Source organism: Lagenorhynchus albirostris, chromosome 5 (genome assembly GCF_949774975.1).
Source record: "Lagenorhynchus albirostris chromosome 5, mLagAlb1.1, whole genome shotgun sequence".
In the NCBI taxonomy this organism is placed as follows: Eukaryota; Metazoa; Chordata; class Mammalia; order Artiodactyla; family Delphinidae; genus Lagenorhynchus; species Lagenorhynchus albirostris.
In genome coordinates, this window is record NC_083099.1 from 114,700,146 (window position 1) to 114,727,322 (window position 27,177).

General features: G+C 34.5%; 1 protein-coding gene across 1 annotated transcript in view; it reads right to left on the minus strand.

Annotated features, from left to right (window-relative positions):
* The window catches only part of ROBO2 (roundabout guidance receptor 2), a 518,554-nt gene that overhangs the window by 76,526 nt on the left and 414,851 nt on the right, over positions 1-27,177 (minus strand). Inside the window, exons 7-13 of the mRNA XM_060149063.1 lie at positions 21,712-21,836; positions 17,017-17,188; positions 12,291-12,496; positions 7,974-8,055; positions 7,377-7,539; positions 5,608-5,774; positions 2,400-2,521 (exon numbers count right to left, since the gene is read on the minus strand). Of these exons, the coding sequence (XP_060005046.1) occupies positions 2,400-2,521; positions 5,608-5,774; positions 7,377-7,539; positions 7,974-8,055; positions 12,291-12,496; positions 17,017-17,188; positions 21,712-21,836 (1,037 nt within the window). The remainder of the gene's footprint in view (positions 1-2,399; positions 2,522-5,607; positions 5,775-7,376; positions 7,540-7,973; positions 8,056-12,290; positions 12,497-17,016; positions 17,189-21,711; positions 21,837-27,177) is intronic.

The window sequence follows — 27,177 nt, forward strand, 5'->3', positions numbered from 1 at the left end:
CAGCCTTAAATGTTAATTTAGTTTCCTCTGTTCAAATAAATAATGCCTCTATATTTCCCTGTATAGATGTAGATAAGTGATAATGTTGTTTCTGATGCCTGAGGATAGAGTTAATCACTTCCTCTTTGATTGAAACCTGTGTTTATAAAATGTGTACATACGGTTATGGCCCTTATCCCTGTGTACCGTCATTAAGAATTCCCACGTTTTTCTCAAGCAGATTTGTGTCTCTTTATACAGTGTTTCCCCACATCTAGTACAAAACCGGTCCTCAAAAAATGCTTGTTGAACTATGTTTGCTCAATGGTTTTATTAATAAGAGGACGCTGGAATAATTCTCTTCATTGTGTTTCATATTTCAAACATAATTAATTAAGAACTGACGAAGAATAACTGGTTTTCCTTTTTCAACTTCTTTTGTTAAGGGAATTGATGGAAATGGGTGAAATAGTTCCCTAAAGAAACTTGGATTCTAAGGGGGAAAAATCCATTTTTTTTTTTAACTTACAGTCATTCTTCTACTACCACAAAAACAATAACAAAACTAATAGTCATAATTATAAATACTTTCTAATTAATATAATTCTTTCTAATTAATTATGATGGATATAATTCTAATATTATAATTAAAGTGAAAATTTTCTAGATATCCATAACTCAAATGACCATTACTTACACAACATACAAGATCTAGCACAAATACTGGGGGTTTTAAAAAACTGCTCTTTTATCATCCCCATGGATTTTTAGCGGCAAGAGATCTCAGGCATAAATGAGAAGTTGGCAAAAACTGTATTAGGCACAGGGAAGAACATTATCTGGCTCTTCACAAAACAGACACACATAGACACAAACACATATACAAGGGTTAATATCCTCTAATATGAGTAATATGGCTATTTTTATGCTATTTCTTGTTTTCATTTCAGTGACTATCATGCGATGAAAACATTTGTATTTTGAAATAACAGTGGGCAGGTTGACATTTAATAATGCATGGAATTTGGAATTGGATGTTCTTAGCATATATTAAAATATCAATTTACTCTTAAAACCCATTAATTTTTTTTTTACTACATATGTCAAATTATTAAAATTATATACTTTTCTTGGTACTGCTAGATGAGATTCAGCTAAAAGAATGTGAAGATGATTGATTTATATTTAGAAGAGAACTTCAAATAAAATTCTTTGTGCTTCAAATGACATCATTAAGAAAGTAAAAAAAAATCCCACAGATTGGGAGAAAATATTTACAAATCATATATCTGATAAAGGATTTGTATCCAATATGTAAAGAACATTATAGAACTATAATAAGAAGACAAACAACTCAATTTAAAAATGGGCAAAGAATTTGAACAGACATTTCTCTAAAGAAGATATACAAATGCTCAATAAGCACATAAAAGATTCAAAACACTAGTCATTAAAGAAATGTAAATTAAAATCACAATGATATACCACCCATACCCACTAGAACAGCTATAATCAAAAGGACAGGATAAGATGCAAGAGAAACTGGCAAGGATGTGGAAGAAACTAGAACCTTCAAATATTGCTTGTGGGAGCATAAAATTGTGTAACCATTTTGGAAAACATTTTGGCAGTTCATCCAAACGTTAAGCAGAGAGTTTAATTCAACAATTCCTAAGTATACGCAAGAAAAATGAAAATATACGTCGATGTGTACACAAGTGTTCACGGCACCATCATTCATAATGGTCAAAAGTGGAAACAACTCAAAGATGAATCAGCTGATAAATGGATAAACAGATGTACGTGATACATCTATACAATGGAATTCTACTCTGTAATAAAAAGGAACAAAGTACTAATAATACATGCTACAACATGGATGAATCTCAATAACATCATGCTGAGTGAAAGAAGCCCGATACAAAAGATCGTATATTGTATAACTTCATTCACATGGAAGAAATAGGCAAATTTATATAGACAGAGAACAGATTAGTGGTTGCAAAGGGCTAAAGTCAGGGGAACAGAGGAGTGACTGCTAATGGGAGGAGGGTTTCACTTTGGGATGATGAAATGTACTAAAATCAGATTCTGCTGATGACTGCACAACTCTGCAAAGATACCAAACAATACTGAGTTGTACACTTTAACTCTGGTATGTTAATTATATCTCAGTAAGGCCATTTAAAAATTCAGGAGACAGATCGTATTGTTTATATTGCGATCTATTTTTACTCTAGTCACACCTTTATCTATTGAGTTTTTTTTCTTCTTTGCCTTTGATTACACCTTGACTTTAAATGGTGAGTGTTTTGGCTACTTTTTTTTTTTTTGGTTTGTTTATTTGCTTTTTTCTGTTTTGGTTTGTTTTCTTAAAGGAGTAAAAGAGACTACCATTAGGATAGTCTTTAAAAACTTACCGTCCATGTGACTTGAACAGTGGTGGGAGTCAATACAACCGGAGTATGAAGATGGACAAGGACGTCGCCGAGTTCTTTCTGGACTTGTCTGTGGTCCACTCCCTGTGCTGGTGGGCTGATATCTACAGGGATAACCATTCCCAATTTTTTAAAATTAATAGTGGAATTCTAATATATATTATATAAGCCAATATTATGCCAATAGAAATAATTCCAGGGGAAAAATTAAGAACTCTTTGGGACAAACAACGTTAAAGCATATTTATATATGTACCACCATTTTAGAACATAATTTGAGAACTGATACCTTCACTAAAATAATATTAATAAAAGTGTATGCAACCCCTTATCCCCACTCAGTACACTGCTGTGAAAGATCTATTATTTTCTTATTAAAGGATGAAGTATGTGCTGAAAGACTTCTTTAGAAACATCAGTTTTACACAGATGTTGCCATGTTGAAGGACTTTTCCAAGTAGTTAATGGGGCCAGGTCTGAAAAGTGCTGTTGAGGAATTTGTTCAATCCCTTTCCCCAGTTAGTAGGTTGTGTGTTCCTATTCCTTGACCTATTTCAGTCTGTGAGTGTGGAAGAGAAAGTAATCAAGGGGACTGCGAGTGAATTATGTTACTAAAAGTAAACAAAATGAGGGAGAGAAGGGGAAGAACCCTCCCAAATTCACAAAAATAATTTTGACCAATTTAAAATGCTGATAAAATGTTCTATGTAATAAATTCTGAACAGTACTCCAATATCTGACAAAAAATCATGCTGCTATTTTTTCGAAGTGATGGGGGGGCTAGGAGGGAGAAAGAATTACAATGTTTAAAATGATATACTCTCAGTCATAAACTGTTCTGACCCCTTAGTCACCATTTGCCTAAATCCTACTCTACTTCCCATACAATGGTTTACATCCTATGTGTCCATTAAGAAAAAAGATAAATTATAGATGTCCAAGTCCATCAAATTGATATCAAACACTGAATTTCACACATACTCAAATCAGCTTCTTTAACTGGTGCACTGCAATGTTACGTTGCATTTTTTTCTTCAATCACCTTATTTAAGGAACAAAGTCCAGTTTAAAAGGATTTATTTTCTTAATCTTGTTTTTTCTCAGGCCACAATGCGACACTCTTGCAAAAATATTTTTAAGTGCATATCTCAGCCATAACTTAAATTGGGTGCACTAACTTAAGATGGAACATAAATAATTGGGGACTACATTTTGGTAATTTTTTTCCAGTTCCACTTTTTTTCATCCTTAACATAAACAACACAGTGAGTTTTACTTGATTTAGAAATCATATATATATATATATATGTGTGTGTGTGTGTGTGTGTGTGTGTATTATTAATATCATGTGAATACTATTAATCTTTGCTGATATATCTATGATCTACTGTGCTTTGATGGTACAAGTACTTGCTGCCTTGCTGAAATAAGAAATTGCTAAATTCTACAGTATTTAATATCTTTGAAAAATAAGAGCTCACACAGCCAAGTGTTCTTTGCAAAGAAGTGCTTTGCAGAATGCAAAGCTGCTGAAAGTGTGGTGTCAAAAATGATCCTGGGCTTCCCTGGTGGCGCAGTGGTTGAGAGTCCGCCTGCCGATGCAGGGGACACGGGTTCGTGCCCCGGTCTGGGAAGATCCCACAAGCCGTGGAGCGGCTGGGCCCGTGAACCATGGCCACTGAGCCTGTGCGTCTGGAGCCTGTGCTCCGCAACAGGAGAGAGGCCACAACAGTGAGAGGCCCGCATATCGCAAAAAAAAAAAAAAAAAAAAGATCTGGGTACTACAACTTCTTGAGTTAAAACCATACATCTCTTCATTTTCAAGTTCAATAATTTAATGTACTCATTAAATTCAGACACACTAAAAGCAACTGGATCCTGGCAAGGTAAAATAGAAACAGTTTCAGGTCGTCAAATTCCTTCTTGTACTTTTTCCTTCTCTTGAGACAGGTTCTTTACCTACAGTCCCTTTATCATTATGGGAAATTAATCACATTACTGCTTAGAGAACAACAGCAAAGTGGCATCCCCTCCTCCCTTGACTGTCATCATGTCAGCAACGTTGCAAAATCACGTGGTGACTTTATTTGACTTGATTCCTTTAAGGTGCCCTTCTCTGTTATAATAGCATGCTAGTTACTATCACCGAACTACATTGTAATTATAATAATATTTTATGGCTGTATGGTGCTTTTCATAGCATAAAAATACTACTTTGAATTATAAATACCTTGTTCAAAGCCTTTTACAAATAAGACATAATTAACCCTTTCTCAAGAACCCTGTGGGAAGTAAGCTGTAACAAAGAATAAAGCCACCGTTTCTATTTTATTAATTCCCTTCACCTACTAGTAAGAAGGAAAATTATAATTCAACATCCCATATTAACCCCAAGACTGCAGCAACTTCTCAGTTTGAAGAGGCAGGCTATGAAAGATGAGATGAGAAATCTTCCATTTTGATCTTATAATATTCTGGGTGGGTGTTTTTGTTTTGTTTCGTTTTTTATTAGTCAAAAGCATTGCATACCTCGGGAAGAAAGCTTGGTTTACTGCTTCCTGAAACAAATTGTTCCTTTAAACATGTGGTTTAATAAAATACACTGTAATGATGCTTGTGAAACTTAAGCATTAACATTCCTGGAGGGCACTTTAACAGGCTGCCAGGCGCCATCCCCAGAGCTTCTGAGTCAGGGCCTGAGAATCTGCATTTCTAATGTGGCCCCAGGTGATGCAGATGCTGCTTCTGTGGGAACCACACCTTGAGACCCATTGCACTATCAAAACACAATTCCTGAACTAGAGGAAGGAATTTTGATATCCCTAACAGGGCATTTTATCCATTAAAGATCACTTTTTGCTATTGTACAATTAATTTCAAAGAAGGAGGAACATTTTTCCTTCTTTTGAAATACAGTAAAGCCCTACAGTTAAGCCCCAATTTAACTTACTACGTAATTGTACCAAATTATTTTGTTTCTTTTTTACCAAATAGACCGTGACAACTCCAGAAAGAGGACACACTCACCAAGGTGAACAAGTTTTCTTCTCTTTCACTGGATCAGGTCTAGTGAAACATTATAATAAGCAATGCAGACACATTTATCTTTGGTCCTGCAACCCCTTTGTCCTTAAAGATCTGTTTAATGCCTCCTTCTAGAAACAGTCATGTTTGCAGCTATTGAAATTACCTTGTGTGCGCACAGGATCTGACATAGCACTTGGGTCACTGAGACCTTGGGGGTTGATGGCTCTCACCATGAATAAATAGATTGTATTGGGCCGCAGTCCTCTCACTGTATAGAGGGTGGTCTTTACGTGGTTTGCCACTGTCTGCCAGCTATTGCTCACTGATTGGCTGAAACATGAACAGAAATTTCATTTAAACAGCAGTCATAAGGGTCTTGGAAATGGAGTTGGGTATCAATGACAAAGGTTAATGGCTGAAAATTAAACACGCACACACACAACGCTTGAAGTGTTCAGCCCAATAAATGAAACATTTGGATGATTTCAGTTTATTCAACAACAAAGCCGAGCCCACCTAACGGAAGTGCCATGCACAACAAAATTAAACTCAGCCCAGGAGATGTGATAGCCCTTTGCTAAAGCACAGCAGCCACTAAATGAATACCTGTAAAAGGAACAGAGGCCAAGATCACAACATCAAGTTTATACAATAAATATGGTCCTCGTAAATGTATATATATATACCTTGAAAAGAATTAACCTGTAGAAAGAATAAATGGACTACAGAGTAAATTATGCCAATACATTTTCCTGTTACAAGGTGTGTTTTCTTTTGCATCAATTCCACATGCAATATTATAATAGAGCCTTCTAAAACTACATATCTGTAAAAGAAGAAAGGAAGCATGTAATGAATATTTTCCCTTGGTCACATTTTTAATAAAATTGTACATTACACAGTATTGTGATTTACCACTTCGGAATGGTGAAATATCTCTGAATCTGTATGTGTGGACCCTTTAACAGTCATCTGCAGATGGGATGCCCTTTTATAGCACTTTGTCTAAGGTCAAATGCTGCTTTGGTTTAGAATGAGGAGGAAATGTGATTTTCAGGGCTGTCTGTTTATTTTTCAGAAGTCTTTTTACAACAAAGCATGAAACTTATAGAAAAACACTGTTTTGAAATTTGAAAACTATATGTTGATCCTTAACTTTAATAGATTAGGGAAGCCTAAAATGAAAGTGATGATTTGTCCTAATGCTTAAAAAGGAGAGAGGCTATCACTATATTTATAGTGGCAAACAGAAGCACATTGAAACTAAATATGAAGCCACATTTTCCCATTAGTACAACTATTTTTTCAAATTCTCATAAAACAATTTTATACTAGTATTTGCTAAATTATAGTCTATATCCTTGAATTGATGGCAATTATTTCAAATAACAATTGGACATATCTTTTCCTTTCAGCAGTCAGAAGTGCATGTACTCAATCTCTTAATTGTAGCTTTTAATATTCTCTTAGGCATAGCCAATACACGTATTCAAATATATAGCATAAAACACTGGAATTATTTTAAATTCTGCTCTATTTATTAGGAAGTAAAATTCCAAGCTTCCATGCCTCAATAACAGTTGCATAACTTAAAAAGTGCCTGTGCCTAATTAAATTATTTTCTGCTTAGTTCTAAAGCCAAAATTCACATCTGATAAATCCCTACAATGGTGAAGAGCTAAGTGATTATGTCATAACTAGATCCCTACAGACGTAAGCATGGATAATGCATATTTAATCTTATAATTAAGGTATGAATGAAAAATAAAACTAAAGTCTATTCTTGAATAAAGTCAGATATAAAAGATAAATTCTTAAAATTCACTGATTAAGCATGTCCTTAGAATAAAACAGCAGGATAGCTCACTTGAGATTTTAGGATATAGGAGCTAAAGCAAAAACCCAATGGAGAAAAAAGGAACTGTCTCATACCTGAAAGCCTCAATGATATATGCACTTGCTGGTAGGGTTCCAGGGGTACCTGGTTGCCAGGACAAGGTGACACTGTTCTTAGTAACATCAGTGACCTGTGGTTTGGATGGTGGTCCAGGCAGGTCATTAAAATCATAATTTTTACTGATTGTTGCTCCAGACTCTAGAGGGGACAAATAGAAAAAGCTTCATTTCTGATTACATAAGCTGACAAAGATGCTTAAAAGGAAAACAGTCTATTAAAGAATTTGAATAGACAGTGAGCAATTCATCTTCATGAATCAAAAGTATATAAGTGAATATTTGATTTTTCCTACATAGTAGTAAATATTTACTTTCACACATGATCACTAGAATTGCTTGTTCTTTAGACAGAGAAAATAAAATAACAAGATTATTAAGGACAAATGTATCACATTTCATATATGCAATGCTACGTACCAAGAGGTATAGAAACGAAAAAGTGGCGTAAAGCTTAGTTCTTACATTCAATAAATTTAAAATATTGATCTCTCTTTAACTTGTTAGTTGATAATGAGCTAATCACTGAAACTGGCTCAAGATTTCTCCTGTTAAAATAGTTCACAAAGAACCCACCTGTCACATCCAGCACAGCACTCCAGGAAGTCTCCCCACTTGAACTTGTAGCCACACAAGTATAAGTGCCAGTATCAGAAATCTAGTGTGCATAGAAGGGAGAGAATAAAATTGTTTTAATTGATTTGTAGAATAATTACTCAATCTCAACAAGGCAATATTTGACTGTGAAAATGTGATATATCACTTGGCTGTCCAAATTATACATTAGAGTCAATCATATGCACACATAAAATATTAAAATAAGCTCATATCATGTATTTTATTCATAATGGTGATTCAAAGATTCTTATTATATGTCTACAACTAAATGCTATTAGTCTGTAAACTTTAGTTGTCTTTCTATTTGCCTCCACAGCAATCCCCTTATCTTTTAATTCCAGCTTATGTTGGTACTTCACTGTGTCAGAGTTAGATATGGATAACTCAGGACAGAAGTTTTCAGCATCCTATAAACATTCAGAGATCAGTAATGCAAAGCTGTCCTCTTTGTCATCAATAAACTGTATTTCACAGAATAAAATATACCCAGGAGTAAATAAGCACTGAGATAATATGGGGGCAGATCTTCTTTTTTTTAAAGACATGGAGAAAAGTGAAGAAGAAATTTTGTTTTTTAAAAAAGGAAAACTAAATCTTTCCTTTTAAAGAGTGCAGTGCTCACTTTTATTAAAATTGTAGCAGTGTAACAGTGAATGAAATAAAGTTGTGTCATTAAAAACAAGCAAACGATACCCATGGAATCATTGCAATAGAGAGCTGAAACGGTCATAGAAATCATCTAATCCATAACACTTTTTAAAGCATACTAAAAACTGTCTTTCACTGATTACATAAAATGTTTTTGTTATTCATTGAAGAGCGGCAAAAGAATTTGAGGAATAGTTGACAATATAATCAAGAGTTCCCTTTTGTAAATGTTAAAAGGCAGAAGATTCCGTGATTATACGTTGACAAAAACTTCAAGTTTGGTAATATGTAAATCAAAAATCCTCCCTGTGGTTGAGCCCCACGGGCTTAAATTGCAAACAACATTCATTCAGGTTAGTTTAGGGGTGAAGGAAAAGCGAGACTGGGAAGAGAAACTGATGACCAAACAGAATAAGGCAAAGCAGAAGATGTAGAATTAAAATTCCACGATGAGCGTGAGTCTAATTGTTGATAAAATATGGGAGGTCATGGAATATAATATCTGTTGGGTTCAAAATGTAAGTGTATTGATGACTCAACCTTCCACAACTGATTCTCGGGTAAATCATTAGTGCCTGGATGTTACTGCGGTTCCACAATTTTAATTGCTTTTAAATGGCATTATGTATTTTAACCTAAGTTTCAAATTACTCTGTCACGTCATTCTTTGCCATATTATGTTATCTCTGTACAATTGTCTTCTATTATACTGAGGCAAGATGGGGGGAATAGCCATTGTAGAAAGAGCCATTTTTTCAAATGTGGCTGTGCACGCATTATAGTCATTAGATCTTTGCTTTTAAGAAGCATCACTCACAAACTAAATATAATGAGCTGAGGCTGGATTTTAATGGGATGTTCATTTGAATATGGTCTGTGAAAGAGTAAAAAATTTGCATTTTATTATAGCAGTTGAACTAAAATGTAGCACTTGTTATTATGTGCAAATGCTAAAAGAAGAATACTAGGTAATGCTTCTTAACTGCACCTCCTTGTCATTGTATGGAGATACAAGTCTGACATTAGCTGTGGTCGGTAGGTTTTAATGATTATTGGAATATTCTCCTCAGAAGAAACGGATTCAGCTACCAATTACTGGACCATGAGAACACAGTGTTCATCACACTATTTTTCCCCCCTTGCATTAAGTACAGGAAAAGAAAGTAAGATCTAAAGGAATATGATCTACAGAAACCCTCTCTTGACTGTATCAGTGAAGTAGTGTAAAACATTTTATTTCTGTTAAAGATAGTCATCTTACAGAAAAAATAACAATGTTTTCATTGTGGAGTTTATCAAAAGTGATATGAAAACCCTAAATACCATTGCTAAAGCTCACTCTTGTATTATCATCATCATCACCATATTCATTCCTTTAACTTTAAATAATGTCTTCTCTGGTCATGAGTGCTTCATATCTTTTCCATCCTTCTCTTTTCGTCCTTAATCAGTGCTTTGAAAAAGACAAATGTGCTGCCACACTCTCTCACCTCCTTTTCTCCTTGTGGAGCTGGCTGCAGACAAGCTCCCAGGAGTATGCATATGCATCTCAGAAAGACTACTCAGAAGCCTGAGACAGGGGCTCAAACTTTGTTTGACATCATCAAGCACCCACCTTTAATTGCTTCTTTTAAACACTATTGGGGGTCTTGACTGTTCAAGCACACCCTTTAATTCAGCAGTACAGTGGAAATGCATTAACCTCCATGGCCCAGGAAGTCTGCTTTTAGCTCAGAGAGAGCGGTTAAATTGTTTACTCAAGGAGAGCTGGCATTAATTTTTTAATAACTCCCATTTTGTCCAAAGAAGGTTTACAATTAATTTACAATAAATAAAAAGACAGGCTAAAAACCTGTATTAATTTATTTTTCTTGAAATTGAATTTGATAGCATTTTGTCTACTTAGAGCAATAATTAATGCCTATCTCCAAATTAAAATAAAACAATATATACATTCATTATAGTAACAAATTAAAGATTTGTGTTTGTGTATGCATGTGCACACTACAAAAAAGTCATTCTTCCTTTTTGTTATGTGTCCGTATTTTACACATCTGATAAACATGTGCTTGTAAATAATTTACATTGTAAGAAAAAAACACTCCCCGTTGTGATCATTTGAAAATACACATAATAAAAATAATTTATCTCCCTCCTCAGGCTTCTGAATGGGAAAATGCAACACCTTTTTGTTTGTTTTTGAATCGCCTTGGTTCCCAATTTATACCTAGATAGCAGATGCTACTAATTGTTCTTCCACTGAATCATTTTCAGTCAATTTTTCTTCATGTACTATTACATCAACCACCCTAATTCTGACCCTCATTCCCAATCTTGTGACTATTCTGACATACTCTTGAGCTTTAGCATAGTGCTTGCTACATGGAGGGGAGGCTTTCTATATTTGGTTGAATGAACTGAATATACTTGTGGAGGGCAGGTGGCCCCCATGATAACATCCTTCTGGTATTTACACCTGGTGTAATCCCTCACCTTGAGTGTGTGGAGGACCTGTTGACTTACTTCTGGCCAATAGAATATGGCATGGAAGTGACAGGATGTCACATTTGTGATTATGTTATATAGGATTGTAAGCCTGCCTTGCTAAAAAACTCTCTTCCTTGTTGATTTTGAGGAAGCAAACAATCATATTGGGAATATCCACATGGCAAGGAACCACAGGCAGCCTTCAGTCAACAGCAAGCAAGAAGCTGAGGTCACCAGTCTGATAGCCATCAAGAACCGAATGCCACTAACAACTATGTTGTTTGGAAGCAAACTGATCCCCAGTCCATTTTCAGATGAGACTACAACCCTGACTGTAGCTTTGTGAGACCCTAGGGCAGAAGACCCAGCTAAGTCATGCCCAGACTCCCACAGAAGGTATGAGATAATAAACATGTGTTGTTTTGAGCCTAACAACACAAGTGTTGTGAAGTGTTTTCTAATACTGTTATACAGCAGTAGATAGCTAATATAATATTCAGAAGTAAACATTTATTTTGAGCTGCTCCTGAAGCAAGTCTAACTTGGTAATTTGGCAGGAATGGTCATTTTCTATCATGTCATCTTCTGTTAAAAGACCAGCAATGGCTTGTTCTTGTGCACAGATTTAAACCTAAACTGCACAGCAACTTTACCTAAAATGTAAGATATTTTTACCAACTAGCCAAACCTGCTTCTTATGCAGTCATCAGTCTCATCTCTTTATTACTTTCCACATAACTGTTTGGCCGAGCCAATCTATCCACATTTCATTACGAACTTCCCTTGTTCATGAGAGTAAATCAGAAGCATTTCTCATTTTCAGTTATTTTAAATGTACTGTTACTATCATTAACTTTATGTGTTTAACCTTTTTAGTTTCATTGATTACATACATATAGGATAGAATGAAGGAATAAAAAGTTTCTAGGCCTGTTATGAGCTTATAACGAATTTAAGGACAATGAACTTCCCTCTAATTTCAATTTGTCATTTGTAAAATAAGAAATAACAGGGTCTATAATAAAATGTATAGCAATTATGCAGGGATGTAAGATTTTAACTTCACAACACAGTGTTTCCCTAGGGAAGTACGTACTTCTGTGAGATGAAGATCCAAATACAAATTCCAACATTACTTACGCGTAAATTCTTAATCTGCAAGGTTCCTTGTTCTTGTATAGTAGCTCTTGGATCTCTACCCAGAAAAGTAAATCCCTCCTTTAGCCAGCTAATTACAGGAAGAGGGTCACCAGTAGCTTTACATTTCAGTAATGCTGTACCATCTACTGCTAGCGTTTGGTTGGCTGGGCCTTGTAGAATTATAGGTGGAGGTCTATCTGTCAAAACTAAAGGACAAAGATATTTTTCAGGATATTTTAATTTTATGAAATTTGGTAGTCTTTATATCAGCAGTAGTCTTATATCAAAAGTAAGATTAAAGCCCCAAAGTCATACATATTACTTACAATTTTTTCTGTAATATACTACATCCATTATAAATCTATCATCTATAATTACTATACATACACCTGTACATATTTTACTGAAGCCATACTATATTTATAACTTACTCTGAGTTACCTATAATTAAGATGATGATAAGATAAATTCTGACATCTTAGAAAGGTTAAATCATATTAAAATTAAAATGTTGAGAGCTTATGGTAATCATTTGCAAAATGGCCATTTTTTTCTCTCATATGCATGTTTTAGAAAGCCTGTGGAATATCACGAGTACAATCAATTTTCACTTTTGCTTTTATTATAAATATATGAGTAATACATAATTTTACCTTCATAGCACCAGTTGCTGGCTTTATTTATATAGACTATAATATTTTGATGACGTTAAAATATTAGACTATAAATAATTTATTTCTAAAATTGTGATATTGGGCTCTAGATTATAGTAATATAATGTGGATGATATAATTTAATTAGTCTATACTTTTAAGCAAAAAAATCTAAAGACCATATTTATGACATGACAAAAATAGCGTTTTCATGAAAATTTGTGTTTACATATATATCCATTTTTGTGATCATTTGAGTAAATTTTCCATAATTTCATAAACATAGTTCACTGTTTTTTTAATTGAATATTGATTTGTAGCAGTATCATCAGTGCCTTTAGAAGTATTATATAATGATTTAGGAAGTGTATCAGAATGTATAGTAATATTTAAATGGGTAATGAAAATATGGAATCAATTGGAGGCAGGCTTTCATCTACAATTCATTAGAAGACCATCTCACAATGAAACTGATATACCCAAGCCCAAGAAAGGATTTCGTAAGAGAAAGTTTTATAAACTTCACATAGGTTTTGGTTAATTATCCAAATATGCTCTTTATTATGTATAATAATAACAAATATAATATTTAAATATATATATATATAAGTTCCACAAAAAGAAAAAGATGGTGAATCTGAATTATTGCTAAGCAACTGGGAAGAATGCTTTTTCTCAAGAAGGTCATCTTGGATTACTATGTACATAATCAAAAAAAGTCATTTTGCTTATTAATGCTCTAATTTCCTTTGTCTACCAACTTTTACAAATACCCATTTATATGTTTATATATTTCTCAATCTATATGTATTTTTATTTGTAGAGTTCACAGTTTTGGCGAAAGACATTAAATCAAACAGCCCTTTTAGAGGCTACCATGAGAAAGCCAACTGATCTTGATTTAAAATAGAGGTCTCCTGCATGTCAAGATAGAGTGGACTTCCAATCAACCTAAACCTGTTATATCAAAATATGTATTAAAATGTGTGTATATGTAGAAAACCTTATAAAAACCTAAGGAAAACAAGATTCTCTGTGTATTCTTTGCAAATAGAAATTAGATCCATTTAGTTCACTGCTTTTCTTGATCAAATTCTTCATTTTAGAAGTAAATTAAATAATCTTCAGAGAATGTGAAAGCACAATATTATACTAATTCTGACATATCTGGCAATAATTGTGCAAATAGATATTCAAGTTGAATGCTTTGTGGAATTTATTTTCTGAGTCAAAAATGGAAGGCCAATTCACCAAACATTATGAATAATTTTAAAATTCAGTAAGAAAAATGGGTCTGCATTACCAGAGAAGAAACTATTAAATTTTATATAATGTTACTTCTTTGTTTCAAATTAAATATCTACATAGAATTCTGGTAACGTCTTATAACCTGCTCTTACTGTCATATCCTTGAAATCATTATATATGGGCAAAGGACATACAATTAGTTTCTTTTTTCTCTTTTTAACTGCCCAAATGAGTAGCTCATTGTCTTTTAAATGAATTTGATCAAAACAGTAACTGAAAATTTCCTGGCCAGAAAGAACTTTCAGTTTCAAGGATGTTATGGGTGAAAGATGACCACAAGTTTCCATGACACTAAGGTCAGAGGTTAAATGAACATTTAGGGTTTCCAGTGATCTGTGAACAATTCCATGGTTTTCTCTAACTATGCATTGTGAATCCTCAATAAACCATTCATATAAGATCATGATGTGACATCTATTGTACATTTCTTCTCTCCAGTCCTTTTAGATTCTATTGGCTCTACTCAGAATTCTCATTACAATTTCCTAATTTTCTAAAAGAAGAAAAGAAATGAAGAACAGTGTTAGTGAAATAATAAGAAGGTCTTTTAAAGGGATGTTTTGAAATTCAAGTGTATTAAAGATCTTAGCTCTACCTATAATAAGTAAAATTATCACTCAACAGCACCTTTCATCACCATTAACAATCTCATCTCATGTGAACACTTGAGTTAAAAATATTTCCAAGAAAGGAGTCTAAGTACAAAACTGTAACAACAGAAACATCGCTATAGATGTTTTGCTTGTTTTTCTGAACACGACATATGTTTTCATTCTACATTGGAATTTCATTTGGCTCTAAACTGCCCTGGATCATACCAAGCAACACGTTCAAAAGGGGATGACTTGCGTATTATTAAACTGTTAACCAGTCTGAAAAGTTCAAAACTATGAATAAAAGCTGAAGTCATCGGCCAATGTGGCAAGTTAATATTTGGAGACCGTTATTTATAATAAAGTGTGTGTGTGTGTGTGTGTGTGTGTGTGTGTGTGCGTGTGTGTGTGTGTTTAGGTCTTGAAGTTAGATTTCTTTACTGTCAAAATCAATAACTCTATAACCTCCATTCAATGTTGTTGCAAAAGGATCCTGACTTTGTGAATGCTTACGAAAGTAAAAATCAATGTAGCAATTAATATTCAAGCCACTTGTAACCAAATGTTCAGAGACATCTCAGTCAACAGATTTAAATTTCCTTATCACTCTTTTCAGTCTGACCACAGAACCAAAGCTAGAATTACTACTGGTCTGAGAGATTATGTCAACAACAAACATAATTTCTCAAAACAAGTTTTCCTTTTCATTATATCAGGCACAGTTTTGAATATCCACCTGTGTCATGAACCACATCAGTCATATCAACTGGCTTTTCTAAATCATCAACTTTGTTTCTACAAATATGGTTTGCCTTCTTCATAACACTTTCTTCATTTAGAAACATTTAAAAGTCTGTCTTTTGTAAAATACCATAAGCAGCTATAGTGGAGTTCGTAAGCATTATATTTGGAATCTTTCATAGTAGTATAGAATAAAACTTAGGTTTGGGCCAGAATACCTTATTTTCCAAGTATATGTTTCTAGACATTTTTTCCTAGTAGAAGAAAACATAGGAACTTAAAAAAGATTAATAATTATATTTTATTTATTTTAAAGAAATATGGAGGTTTGAAGGATCGACGATCTTGTCCATGTAAAGGAAGAATTTCTTGGCACCATTACCCTTGAACCTGACTTCTTTCAGTTCCATAGCAGTAAATCTCTGCTGCATCAGCAGGTATGGCCATTAACGACTCAATATCCCCTCAGCTAATGTTTGTCTGTTCTATTTATTCCCATTCCTGACATGGCGCTGAATCAGGCAATACCATGGGCAGACATTAAAAAAATACTGCCTTTCTATTAATTTTAAATGACCTTTTAATCTACATGTAAATTTGAATTGCATGAAAGCTCAGCAGAGAAAGAAGAGAATCAGAGATGTCACAGCCCAAAGCTCTTTTATCGCAGAACCCAGAGGGGGAGGGTGTGGGTGTGGGGAGAATCAGAAACCCCACAAATCTAAGAGGGCAAGAGAGATTTTTTAAATTTAAGATATCAAAGAATATGGCTTAAATTAATGCTCAGAGGTTCACAAATATCTAAAACTCCCTACGTGTCAATTGGGACAGAAAAGCTCTTGGGAAAAAAAAATCAGACATGAAGAGTGCTGCATGGTCTTCAACTTTCACCTGAATCAGGTGCTTCAGTTAAGATTTGTAGGGCATACATACAAATAAAAAAATAGTTTTAGCATCCATTTGTAGTTTGGAAGGTATGTAATTAATTTAACTTAGTGAATGTATAATTAACACATCATAGGATGTCATAATGTGATTGGCTAAGTGAAAAGTCATCTCTGTTTCCACTGATAATAAAGATTATATCTCTCTCTCTCCTCTAGTGAAATAAGATTATTACTATCCATTAGAAGCAATCATATCAGCACAAGACTGAATAAAAATATACAGCTAACATTCCTATTTCTATTTCACTAAAATAATGCATCATTATATTTTTAAGAATAAAATAGATTGTGTTTGATGTTCTTCTTTGGGAAAGTAAATGGTATTAAATCAGGGAGAATTAGAAACTATTAAGAATGTTATTTTACCTAGATTCAAACTTAGAAGATAAGCATTAATTTTAAGGATTTAACCTAAAGGTCAGAGAATTTCATAGTTTTGATAAAAATCATTATTTTCAGAAAACAAATTCTAATAATATCACACCATCAGTAACTTCCAGCTGAGCTTTTGCTAAAATGCTTCCTGCCACAGTTAGGGCCTGGCAGATGTAGTAACCCGCGTCCGAGCGCTGAGTGTCGGTAATTGTAAGGTCCCCGGCTGGCGACACAGAACATCTGCTGTTGGCCTGTTGGGGTTGATTTGGGAAAAGCAGGTTCTGTGGAAACAAACACAATGTTACTAAGATTCTCTTCTGACTCAGAAGGAAAATTATATTAACAACAGCTACCGCAGTTAGAGAAATGTGGCTGGAAAAAGAAAACACAAAGATTTAAAAATACGGTACTGAAAGGGTTAAAGGCCACACAGTGAGTCTCACTGGGAAACTTCTTTCCCATCATGGGAAAATGATGTGCTCTAAGAAGCCAGCATGTTCTGGCTGAAGGAACAATCATCTAGGTCTGGATCGTGACCTTTTACTCTCTGCGTGACTTTCTGTGAGTTACTGAACGGTTTTGAAACACAGTTTCCTCATCTGTAAAATGGACATAATAATGCTCATCTGACTCAACTCATAAAACATCGTGAGAATCTAGAATGTAACATCAATTGTGTATGTGTTTTATAAACTGCAGATCACTAGAGAACGCAAAAATATTTTCTGCTGACCCTTTTGAATATTTGACATAAGTAACTCAATTTCTCCTAAAGGTATTCAAAAGTGTGTGACTGAGACTGACACAGAGAGACAGCTGAATCTCCTTCTGCTATAAGATTTTTGTAGGTTTTAACAGCTTTGAAAGGAGCTAGGTATAAAGGCTACCGTCTGAGCAAGCTTAACCAAATCACTGAAAATAAAAAGAAGATGCGGGATGTTTCTGAAGGATGTGTGTGATGGTAAAGAATTTCATAATATTACCCTATCAAAAAATCAAAGGTTCTTTAGTTTCCTATATAACTCATATTAATACAAGCAGCCAAATCACAAAATTGTGAACGTTCTTATAGGAGAGCAGTAATGTTAACCTGGATGACCTATGTTGCTTTACTGTTGTTCAATTAAAAAAAAATTTGGATACAATAAATTATATTGAGATATGCTTCCAAGTTGGATTATAAATAAGGACATATCAATTTTTATTTTGTATTTACTTACAAAAAAAGAACATTAGAACCCTCTGGGATCTGTTTCTCGACATAGTAATTAATTTTCCAGGTTTGTAATTAAACAGTTTCAATATGTTACAATCAGGAGGTAATAACATTCAATTAAAGGCATAAGACACATTTTCCCCTTAAAATATTTCTACCCTTGAAGTAATACCAATGAAAGAGGATAAAATAGGGTATTAACACTTTTCAATTACCCTAAATGACTTTAATCCTGCGAATGAGGTCCTACTTTAATTAGAAGCTCTTCTCTTTATTGCAACATGATGGATGTCCACTTTATTAGATTCGAGTGTGACACTGTAAGCCCACTTTACATAAACATACTACGTTATTAAGCCTTTTCTAAAAGAGGTGATGTTTGCTAGCATGCCAGGAATATAATTTCAAAATGCTATTGCCTTCCTATAAAATTTGTATTACTATATAAGGCTAGACTATTTCATACATATGAAGCATAATTTGAGAGCAAGCTAATTCTCCTGTGGAATCCAAATATATTACTGAAATAAACCATCTGAAAGAGAAGGGTCTAAATTTTAAAGGCACTTGGAAATGATACAATAACTCAAAGTGTGCACTTTCCTACAATTAGCCATTAGAATACTAATTTACATAGCACTAATACATCAGATGGGCTTAATTCTCTCCGGGATCTCTTCCTCTACAATGTGTTATCAGTCCACCTTCTAAATGATTCGATGACATGGAAAATGGCATATGATTGAGGTTAACCCATCATCTTTATTCCCTGTTTGTATGACATAGGCAAAAGAAAATGGATGACAAGCAAAACCCAGGAATTCTACAGAGCTCTTCTCGCCTTGAAGTGCCTGGGTATCCTATTAGTGCTAATTGGCATTATCAGCACATATTGAGGAATATGGACCATTAAGTCCAGGCTCTTAACTCTCTATACTGATGGATAGTCATAGATCACTGTAAAAATTGGATACTGCAGACAGTAAGACTAATTTATTTTTCCTAATGTCCCAATTCATGATTTGAAAATTTATAATTTGCTCAAGCATTTCTCTTTTGTTCTCATTCACAATCTCCTTTCTCTCTCTCCCCTTTCCTCTCTCCCCCGACCCCTCTGTCTAATGTGAGGGAGATAGCTGAAATAAAGAAAAGGAGGCCTAAGATTATAATCAAATCAATCACCTAACTCAAAAATTTTTCCCAGAGATTAATATCTCTGGAATTACATGCCACTTTGTCAAATAAGAGAAAAATAAATACTTTAATGCTATTTGATCATTACTTGTTTAAAAAGCATTAAAACACAATGTAGCATATTTAAATATCATGCTCATTGGGCCACAAGACCAATACACATTTCATGCAATAGCGTGTATAAGCCTGAAGCTATTTTAGGGCACGTGATTTACAAATGATATAGCTGTATCTACACGATAACAAGTTATAATGAGATTTAACTCACTACATGGATTTAAAGTGTAAATCTGCAACAATCAAATTGCTTTATATCATTATATTTGTATCACTTATGAATAAATAATAAATTCACATAAATATCTTTACTATCAGTGGCTTGAGAAAGTAACTTCTGTGGCCCCCATACCTCCCCGAATGGGTGGAGGGAAGGAGCTACAGGCAGGAGTGAGAATCTTGACAGGCTACCAGGGCTCTCCAGGCTCATCCCCTCCTGCCTTCTCAGGCACGATGTGGGTCTGGGGACAGAGGTGACCAGAGTGGTGCTGAGCTTCTGTGCGTGGGCAGAGGGATACCTCTGGCCCTAGCAGCCTGGCCTGAGCAGAAGCATGAACTTGCCACTTCAGCCAGGAACAAGGGAAGGCAGATGCATTCTGCATTTTCCCCATTTCTAACCTTCAAAATGTGTAAAGCATTTTTACATATAAACTAATTTAATCACATAATCTTCATAACTTATGTGAAGTAAAATATATTATCCTCAAATTTTAGATTAAGAAAATGAGCTTCAGTAAATTTAAACAGTGCTACAAAGACTGTAAAAATTATACGGAGGGAAAATGGCTTTAGAATTCTTTCCTTTTTCAGGGTACGTGTCTGTGTGTGTGTGTGTGTGTGTGTGTGTGTGTGTGTGTTCAAGTGTGTTATAACTATATCATGTTGCTTTACACTCACTTTAGAGTTTGGGATGTTTTCATCTGAAAGCAATTTTTAAGTGAAGAATCAAGGAAGTCTATGAGTAGAAATCTATTGTATTGTTACTAACTGATAAAAAAGATGGCAATTAAGTCCTGGAACAATCCTGATGTGGGATAAGACAGTGGCCAGAACTTTACCTTATCCTTCTCATCACTATATTTACATCCCACAAATCACGGGGGAAGTGAATCCAACAAAGAGCATTGAGGAAAGGAAGAAAGATAATTTGCCCGTCCATACTGAGATGTTAAAACTGCTAGCTTGGGGTGGTACGGAACTGTATAGGAATTCACAACAATGCAAGATGATGGCTGAGGGAAACTTCCTGATGTCTCTCTACCCAGATAATCATACACGAGTTTTGATCAACAGGTTCTCTTAACTTAGTCGAAAGCATTTTCCATCTCTGGCAAAGTTTTTAGATTGCCTGAGACCTTAAATCATGGTTTTCATGTTTGCCCAGGAAATTCTTCCAGAACTTGGACTAACACCAGAGGGTGCTGACGAGGAACACCAGTAGGTCTCTTCCTGCGAACTATATGCCTCCTTCGGAACGCTTCCGGAGAGACTAGAATGAAAATATCTCTAGGTCCCTCAGGAATGCACAGATAAGTCTGTAGACAATGAACTCAATTTCTGATCTGGTTTAGGCTGGAAGTTCCACTCATGCCTCAGAACCTAGAGGCTTGTGCTTGTCCAAGTTTGGACCAAGTTCTAAATGAGAGGACGGGTGTATTCAATTTGCTTTTAGCAGAGTCTTGAGGGATCATGCTGCCCAGAGAGGGCCCGGAGAGGACAAACCAGGGCACAGCAAAGACCAGACAAGTGCTGGTTTTTTTCTGGTATTTAATGTATTATTTCCTGTCTAACCCCACTATGAGGGAATCCAGAAGGCATGATGGAAGAAAATATTTCTCCTACTCAAATGGAAGCATGCTTAAATTAACGGTAAAGAAAAGGTATTTATACTATATATGTATGAAAGGGGGTTGAAACTAGTTTCTAGGCTGATTAATAACGGAAATATTTTTGACTGTTTTACGTTTGCCCAGGATGTCCTAAGTGCTTTATATATACTAACTCACTTACTTATCCCAATGTAGCTCAATGCAAGAAAGCAAACTTACCTTTCTGTTAGGAGGTTTTAAACAGCTACAGGTTAGACTTTTTCAGATAATTTGGTTACACTGCATTGTATGTATTTGACGTAAGATAAAAATATTAGAGAATTAACACTAGAAAAAAAGAATGTTATATTAAAGCATCTGACTCCTGCTAATTTTAGAAATAATTGGTCTCTTTTTCAGAAATAAAATAAATTCAACATTGTTAACAAGAAAGGAAAGACAAACTTTGAGGGTCACTAGAGACAGGGAGTTCAGAGATTTCAGAAAAGCAGTCAAGGCTTACACTCACCTGGCTGCCTTCTTTTTGCCAAAAAACTGCTGGCTGTGGGTTTCCTTTAGTTTCACAGGGAAATGTCACTGTACGACCTTGAGCAACAATCTGATCTCTTGGCCTAACCACAAACTGTGGAGGAGCTATAATTTAAAAGGAAAGAAAGTGTGTCAATATAAACTGTTGACAAAGAAAAATATATCAAAGAGAAAATCTGATACGAGGTGGATTGCTCAGTGCCAGACAGAGGCTACAGTTTTTGATTTAGTTTTAAGTATTTCTCAAAACACAATGGGGAAAGAAAAACGAGCACTCTATCAAATGTGAGGAAAGAAGTAAATGTATTCGTAGACACATTTTAAATGTACACTGTAAATCCTGCAGCCACTATACTCGCATAGGAAAATAGATTTTTAATGATATTCTAAAGTTTTTAAGAAAAAACATGGTTTCCCAATATGGTCTTGTGTTTTGAATGAAGAGAGAAAAAGAGGCATTGCATTACTCAAATATCTCCTTCCTGTGAAATCAATCTACTAACAAACATTCATTGTTCTTGTAATATTTGCAAGACATTGTACTGGGCACAGGGATACCAGAAGGAATAAAATATGATACCTATTCTCAAAGTGCCGATATTCTAGACCTGAGGAATTGAAGTGTTGAAAATATCAAAGAATTGAAGAGATGGGAATTACATACAAAGATAACTAACAATATAAAGAAACATATGAAAGTGGTTGATTCTATTTAATTCATTTCATTTACATCAATAAGCATTCGGCAATTACTATGTTCCCCTACTGGGCACTAAAGATACACAGATAAAATCATCTACCCTGCAGCCATGAAGGTACTCATAGTCTAAGAGAAAATACAGAACATGATCATGATGACAACAGCAACAGCAAAATTAAAACAACAATTCTCTAAGGCTGTGGTAAGTTCAATGATAGAGGTGCTCTCAGAGCACAGAGGAGAAGCACTTAAATTATAGTACACATCATGAGTGTGATAGGACTTCAGGAGAGAGGGATCCCTTTGTGTTAAGGTAGCTGTGAAATGCTTTATGCAGGAGATGGACATTATGGAGACTTGGAGGAAGGGGTGGCATTTAGAGAAGTGGAGAAATGAACATATTCCAAGCAAGGAGCTAACTGAGCAAAGTGTAAGAAGCAAGAACGCATCTAGCATACAGTGTGTAATCCCAAAGGAATGGCAAGTCCCCATTGTATAAACAGCATTGGCTACAAAAGATAGATTTGTATCCTAAGAATGGCCTGAGAAGACAAACTGAGGATTTTATTCCGACTCTTTCTAAGCGGAGGAGTGATAAATGTAAAGCAAAAATTTTGGAAGCTTTAACCCTCTAATGAATGTAGTATATAGATTGTGAGCGAGACAGATCAGTGAATAAAGTAGGGAGTCTGACTGGAAGGCCAGTAAAATGGTGTAGGCAAAAATAATGAGACCTAGGTACAAGGAACTCCAGTAGAAAATAAAGGGATGGGGTAAAAATGCTAAGGAAGTTCAGATTTAAATTTGGGGCTAATTATAAAGAGAAAGAAGAAAGTGAAAAACAGTAGACTGTGTAACTGGACGTTTTCACAAGGACATCTTCTTCATACTAAAATCCACTCCTGTTGAAAAGAAAACATCATGTTTATTCTATGACTTTTCTAATCATCTGTTTCCAGTGTAACTCCTGGCTTATACTAGAAAACTTATGACCAAGAAAAAAACTTTAAAATGAACTCGAAGTTTTAGAACCCAGTGTACATGGCCACAGTCCTAAAATTGGAACGCTGAAGAATTTTAACAGCAAGCACCATTCGGTAAAGTCCTTTACCCAGAATCCTTTCAATCCTTTAGGAGTACATAACTGCAGGTCCAAGAACGGAGTAAATGTAGGGTATCCTCAAACATGCAGGATTTACAGTGTACAGTGTACATACAAACAGCAGCAGCATTTTTTCAAAAATCTAAAGAGATCTGTAGTGGCTTAATTTTTGGTGTCCTATTATACTGCCTCCTAATTCAACACATTCAACACACACCTCAGAGACAGAAGGAATAAATCTACTAAGTGAAATTTTCTTCTACAGCTATAGATAATAGAAGACTCGGTTTAAAAGGATGAAGAACCCAGATTTATGGATCTATTTGAACAGGACGTGGTTTATGTTGCCCTGTATTTTTAGGAGATTACTTGCTTCCTATGATCTTCTTGTTATTTCTACACAATTCCACTGAATCAGCAGATACATTGATTTTTGCTCCATTTTTTCTAATGTGAATGATAGTTTAAATCAACATTACAAAATTACTTTAGGTACGATTCTTAAAACACTGCAGTGTCCATTTTTCAATAGAGATGTGAAACCACCAACAGTTATCCCCAAAGATACTTAAGATTGGTCTCTATCATCTGTAATATCTAAGAAAAATTATATACATTAAAAAATTTAAAGATCAATGTATATTTCTTTCCTTCTTAGTAATTCTATGAAAAAAAGTTTACTGCCAACATGGACACTAAGTAAGAAGTACTGAGTAGCTTAGCTTGTACCTCATTATCAAAAATAAAAACTAAAATAAAAGTCAATATAGTAAAAATCAGTTAACAGTCTGTGATGAAAATCACATACACAGCTTATTAGTTCATCTGTATAGTTTTGGACCAGAAAGAATTTGAATTGGTTCTCAAAACTAGCTAGTAAAACTAGTTAGTAAAAATTTAGAGCCCCATATGAACTATAAAATCCTTCTTTATATAATTTTTAAAATGTAATAACTGAGAATACACATGATTAAAATCATCAGATGAAACATCAAATGCAAGCAATGAAAACATATTTTATAGTTTTAAGCATATTATGCTTGCTCTGTTTATCTATCATCTATCTCAGTAAAATTACCATTTCTACTTTAAATATTAAACTATAGACTTCTTAAATTTGATTTTTCAAGCTTTCAAAAACCTTTGGATAGATGAGCGATTTTGTAAAATGCTTTTGGAATCCAGGTCCTACAATTTTAACACAGCTGCTAAAACATAACACCCAAAATAAGGACTGGCGAATAACCACATCTATCGATCCACTTTTTGAAAAAGATATGATTCATCTATTTACTCGTTCAAAAATGTATTGACTGGTTATAAACTATGATACATTCTGCTTGGTACAGGAGATAGAAAACAGAATAAAATACTGTTCATAGCCTATGGCAGAGACTTGCTATTAAATAAATAAATAAAAACAAATACGGCAGAATATGATTTGCATAATAATAGAAACATGCGGGGGGCATCAGGGGGAAAAGTGTGGAAGTGCACAAACTAGATCAAGTAACTGCTGAGGAAAAAAGAGGAAAGATGCCAGGAGATGGCTATGTTTGAATTGTGCTTTGAAGCACAAGTAAGAGTTCACGAGATGGAGAGGACTCAGGTCACCTGGGACGGAGAGAGGCAGACACAGGCAGAGACCTGTGGAAGCAGATGTGTTGGGAGGATATAAATGATTTTAAAAATAAAATCAGAAATGCAGAAGTGACATAGGTAGGGTGAGATAATTTATGCTAAAGGAGCTTAAATTTTGCCCTAGAAAGTATGGAGATCTTTTCACAGATGCTTATGCAAGAAAGATATAATAAGGTTGTGTTCTAGAAAGAATGCTCTTCCTAAAAGAGAAAAGGCAGATATGAGGCTGAAAAATCTTAGCAAGTTGGGACAGCAAATCCAGTTGAGAATTGCTATATTCATAGTAGCACCTAAATATAATATTTTGTAAGAATTCTTAAAGGAAAAAGAAATTCTGCAATATCACAGTGCAATATTTACCACTGATGATATAATCTAAAAGACCAGGAAATCAAAGTTTCTTGAGTTTTTACTCAGTAATGAATTTTTAAAGACTAGTAACAAAATGCTATCAGCATTTGTGTTACTCAGGCTATGAAATATCCTTTCATGTGATGTTTATATATAATGTACTTTTATTCCAAGTTATTATAAATACACTGTATTTATAATGTACCAAATTGCTTCTTGTCACCCAAAATTAAATCACACTGATCTTGCTGAAACTAGAATCACCTTTTCATTTTTAAAATTAAAAAATAAAGATATTAAAGCATTTAACAAAGCAAAAGATTTTAGAAGTATTCAAGTCTCTGAAAATGTACATCTTTTCTTATTGTCATCTGAAGTTGAGCCACCAAAACCAACTGCATCAATCACTTTTACTTCTGTAGACTCTCCTTCTCTGCCCAACACCTATACTATAATCTTCTGTGAAGGGATATCAGCTGAAGGAATTTATTTTTGAGGTTTTAAAATGAAAAACTGCATCAATAATTCTTCTGATAACACTTCACAGTTTCAGTATTTCTGCCAGGTGGCAGCGAAAATGGTTTGAAAAAACAGTACTTGGCCGATGGCACCAATGGGAGGGAGTAGGCAGAGAGGTGGCATTTTATCAACACAGCACGATAGCACAAAGTGTGCTATACACAAAATGGATTTTCTATGATGGCTCTCATTAAATATGAAAAAACACAACTAGGTCCTCAGGATGACAATCCAAAACACATATTTAAACCCAATGTGAATTAAAGAGTTTGAGTTATAAACTCCAGAAGAATATGCTAGTTATAGAAATGGAAATTCTCATATACTTCGAAGACAGAAGACTATAAAATACATATTTTTTATGTCTTGTCTAAAACCTGAAGCATTAGACAAATCTTTTGTAATTATGATGTAATGATTGACTTGCTTAACCTATTAAATGACGATACTTTATTGCTTCAGCTATAACAAGAAATGAAATGAAGAAAACAGAGTGGCACAATTCAATGTTCAATTACACATGTACTAGTTAAAAACAACAGCTCCTTAAGAAAAGTATATTGTGTGCTTTCCAGAGGAGTAGATCCAGATATAAAAAGGTCAATTAAGATTAGAGTCTGTCTCAATGGTGAAAAACGGAAACCATTTCCTCTAAGATCAGGAACAAGACAAGGTTGCCCACTCTTACCACTATTATTCAACATAATTTTGGAAGTTTTAGCCACAGCAATCAGAGAAGAAAAAGAAATAAAAGGAATCCAAATGGGAAAAGAGGAAGTAAAACTGTCACTGTTTGAAGATGACATGATACTATACAGAGAGAATCCTAAAGATGCTACCAGAAAACTACTAGAGCTAATCAATGAATTTGGTAGAGTAGCAGGATACAAAATTAATGCACAGAAAACTCTTGCATTCCTATACACTAATGATGAAAAGCCTGAAAGAGAAATTAAGGAAACACTCCCATTTACCGTTGCAACAAAAAGAATAAAATACCTAGAAATAAACCTACCTAAGGAGACAAAAGACCTGTATGCAGAAAACTATAAGACACTGGTGAAATAAATTAAAGATGATACAAACAGATGGAGAGATATACCATGTTCTTGGATTGGAAGAATCAACATTGT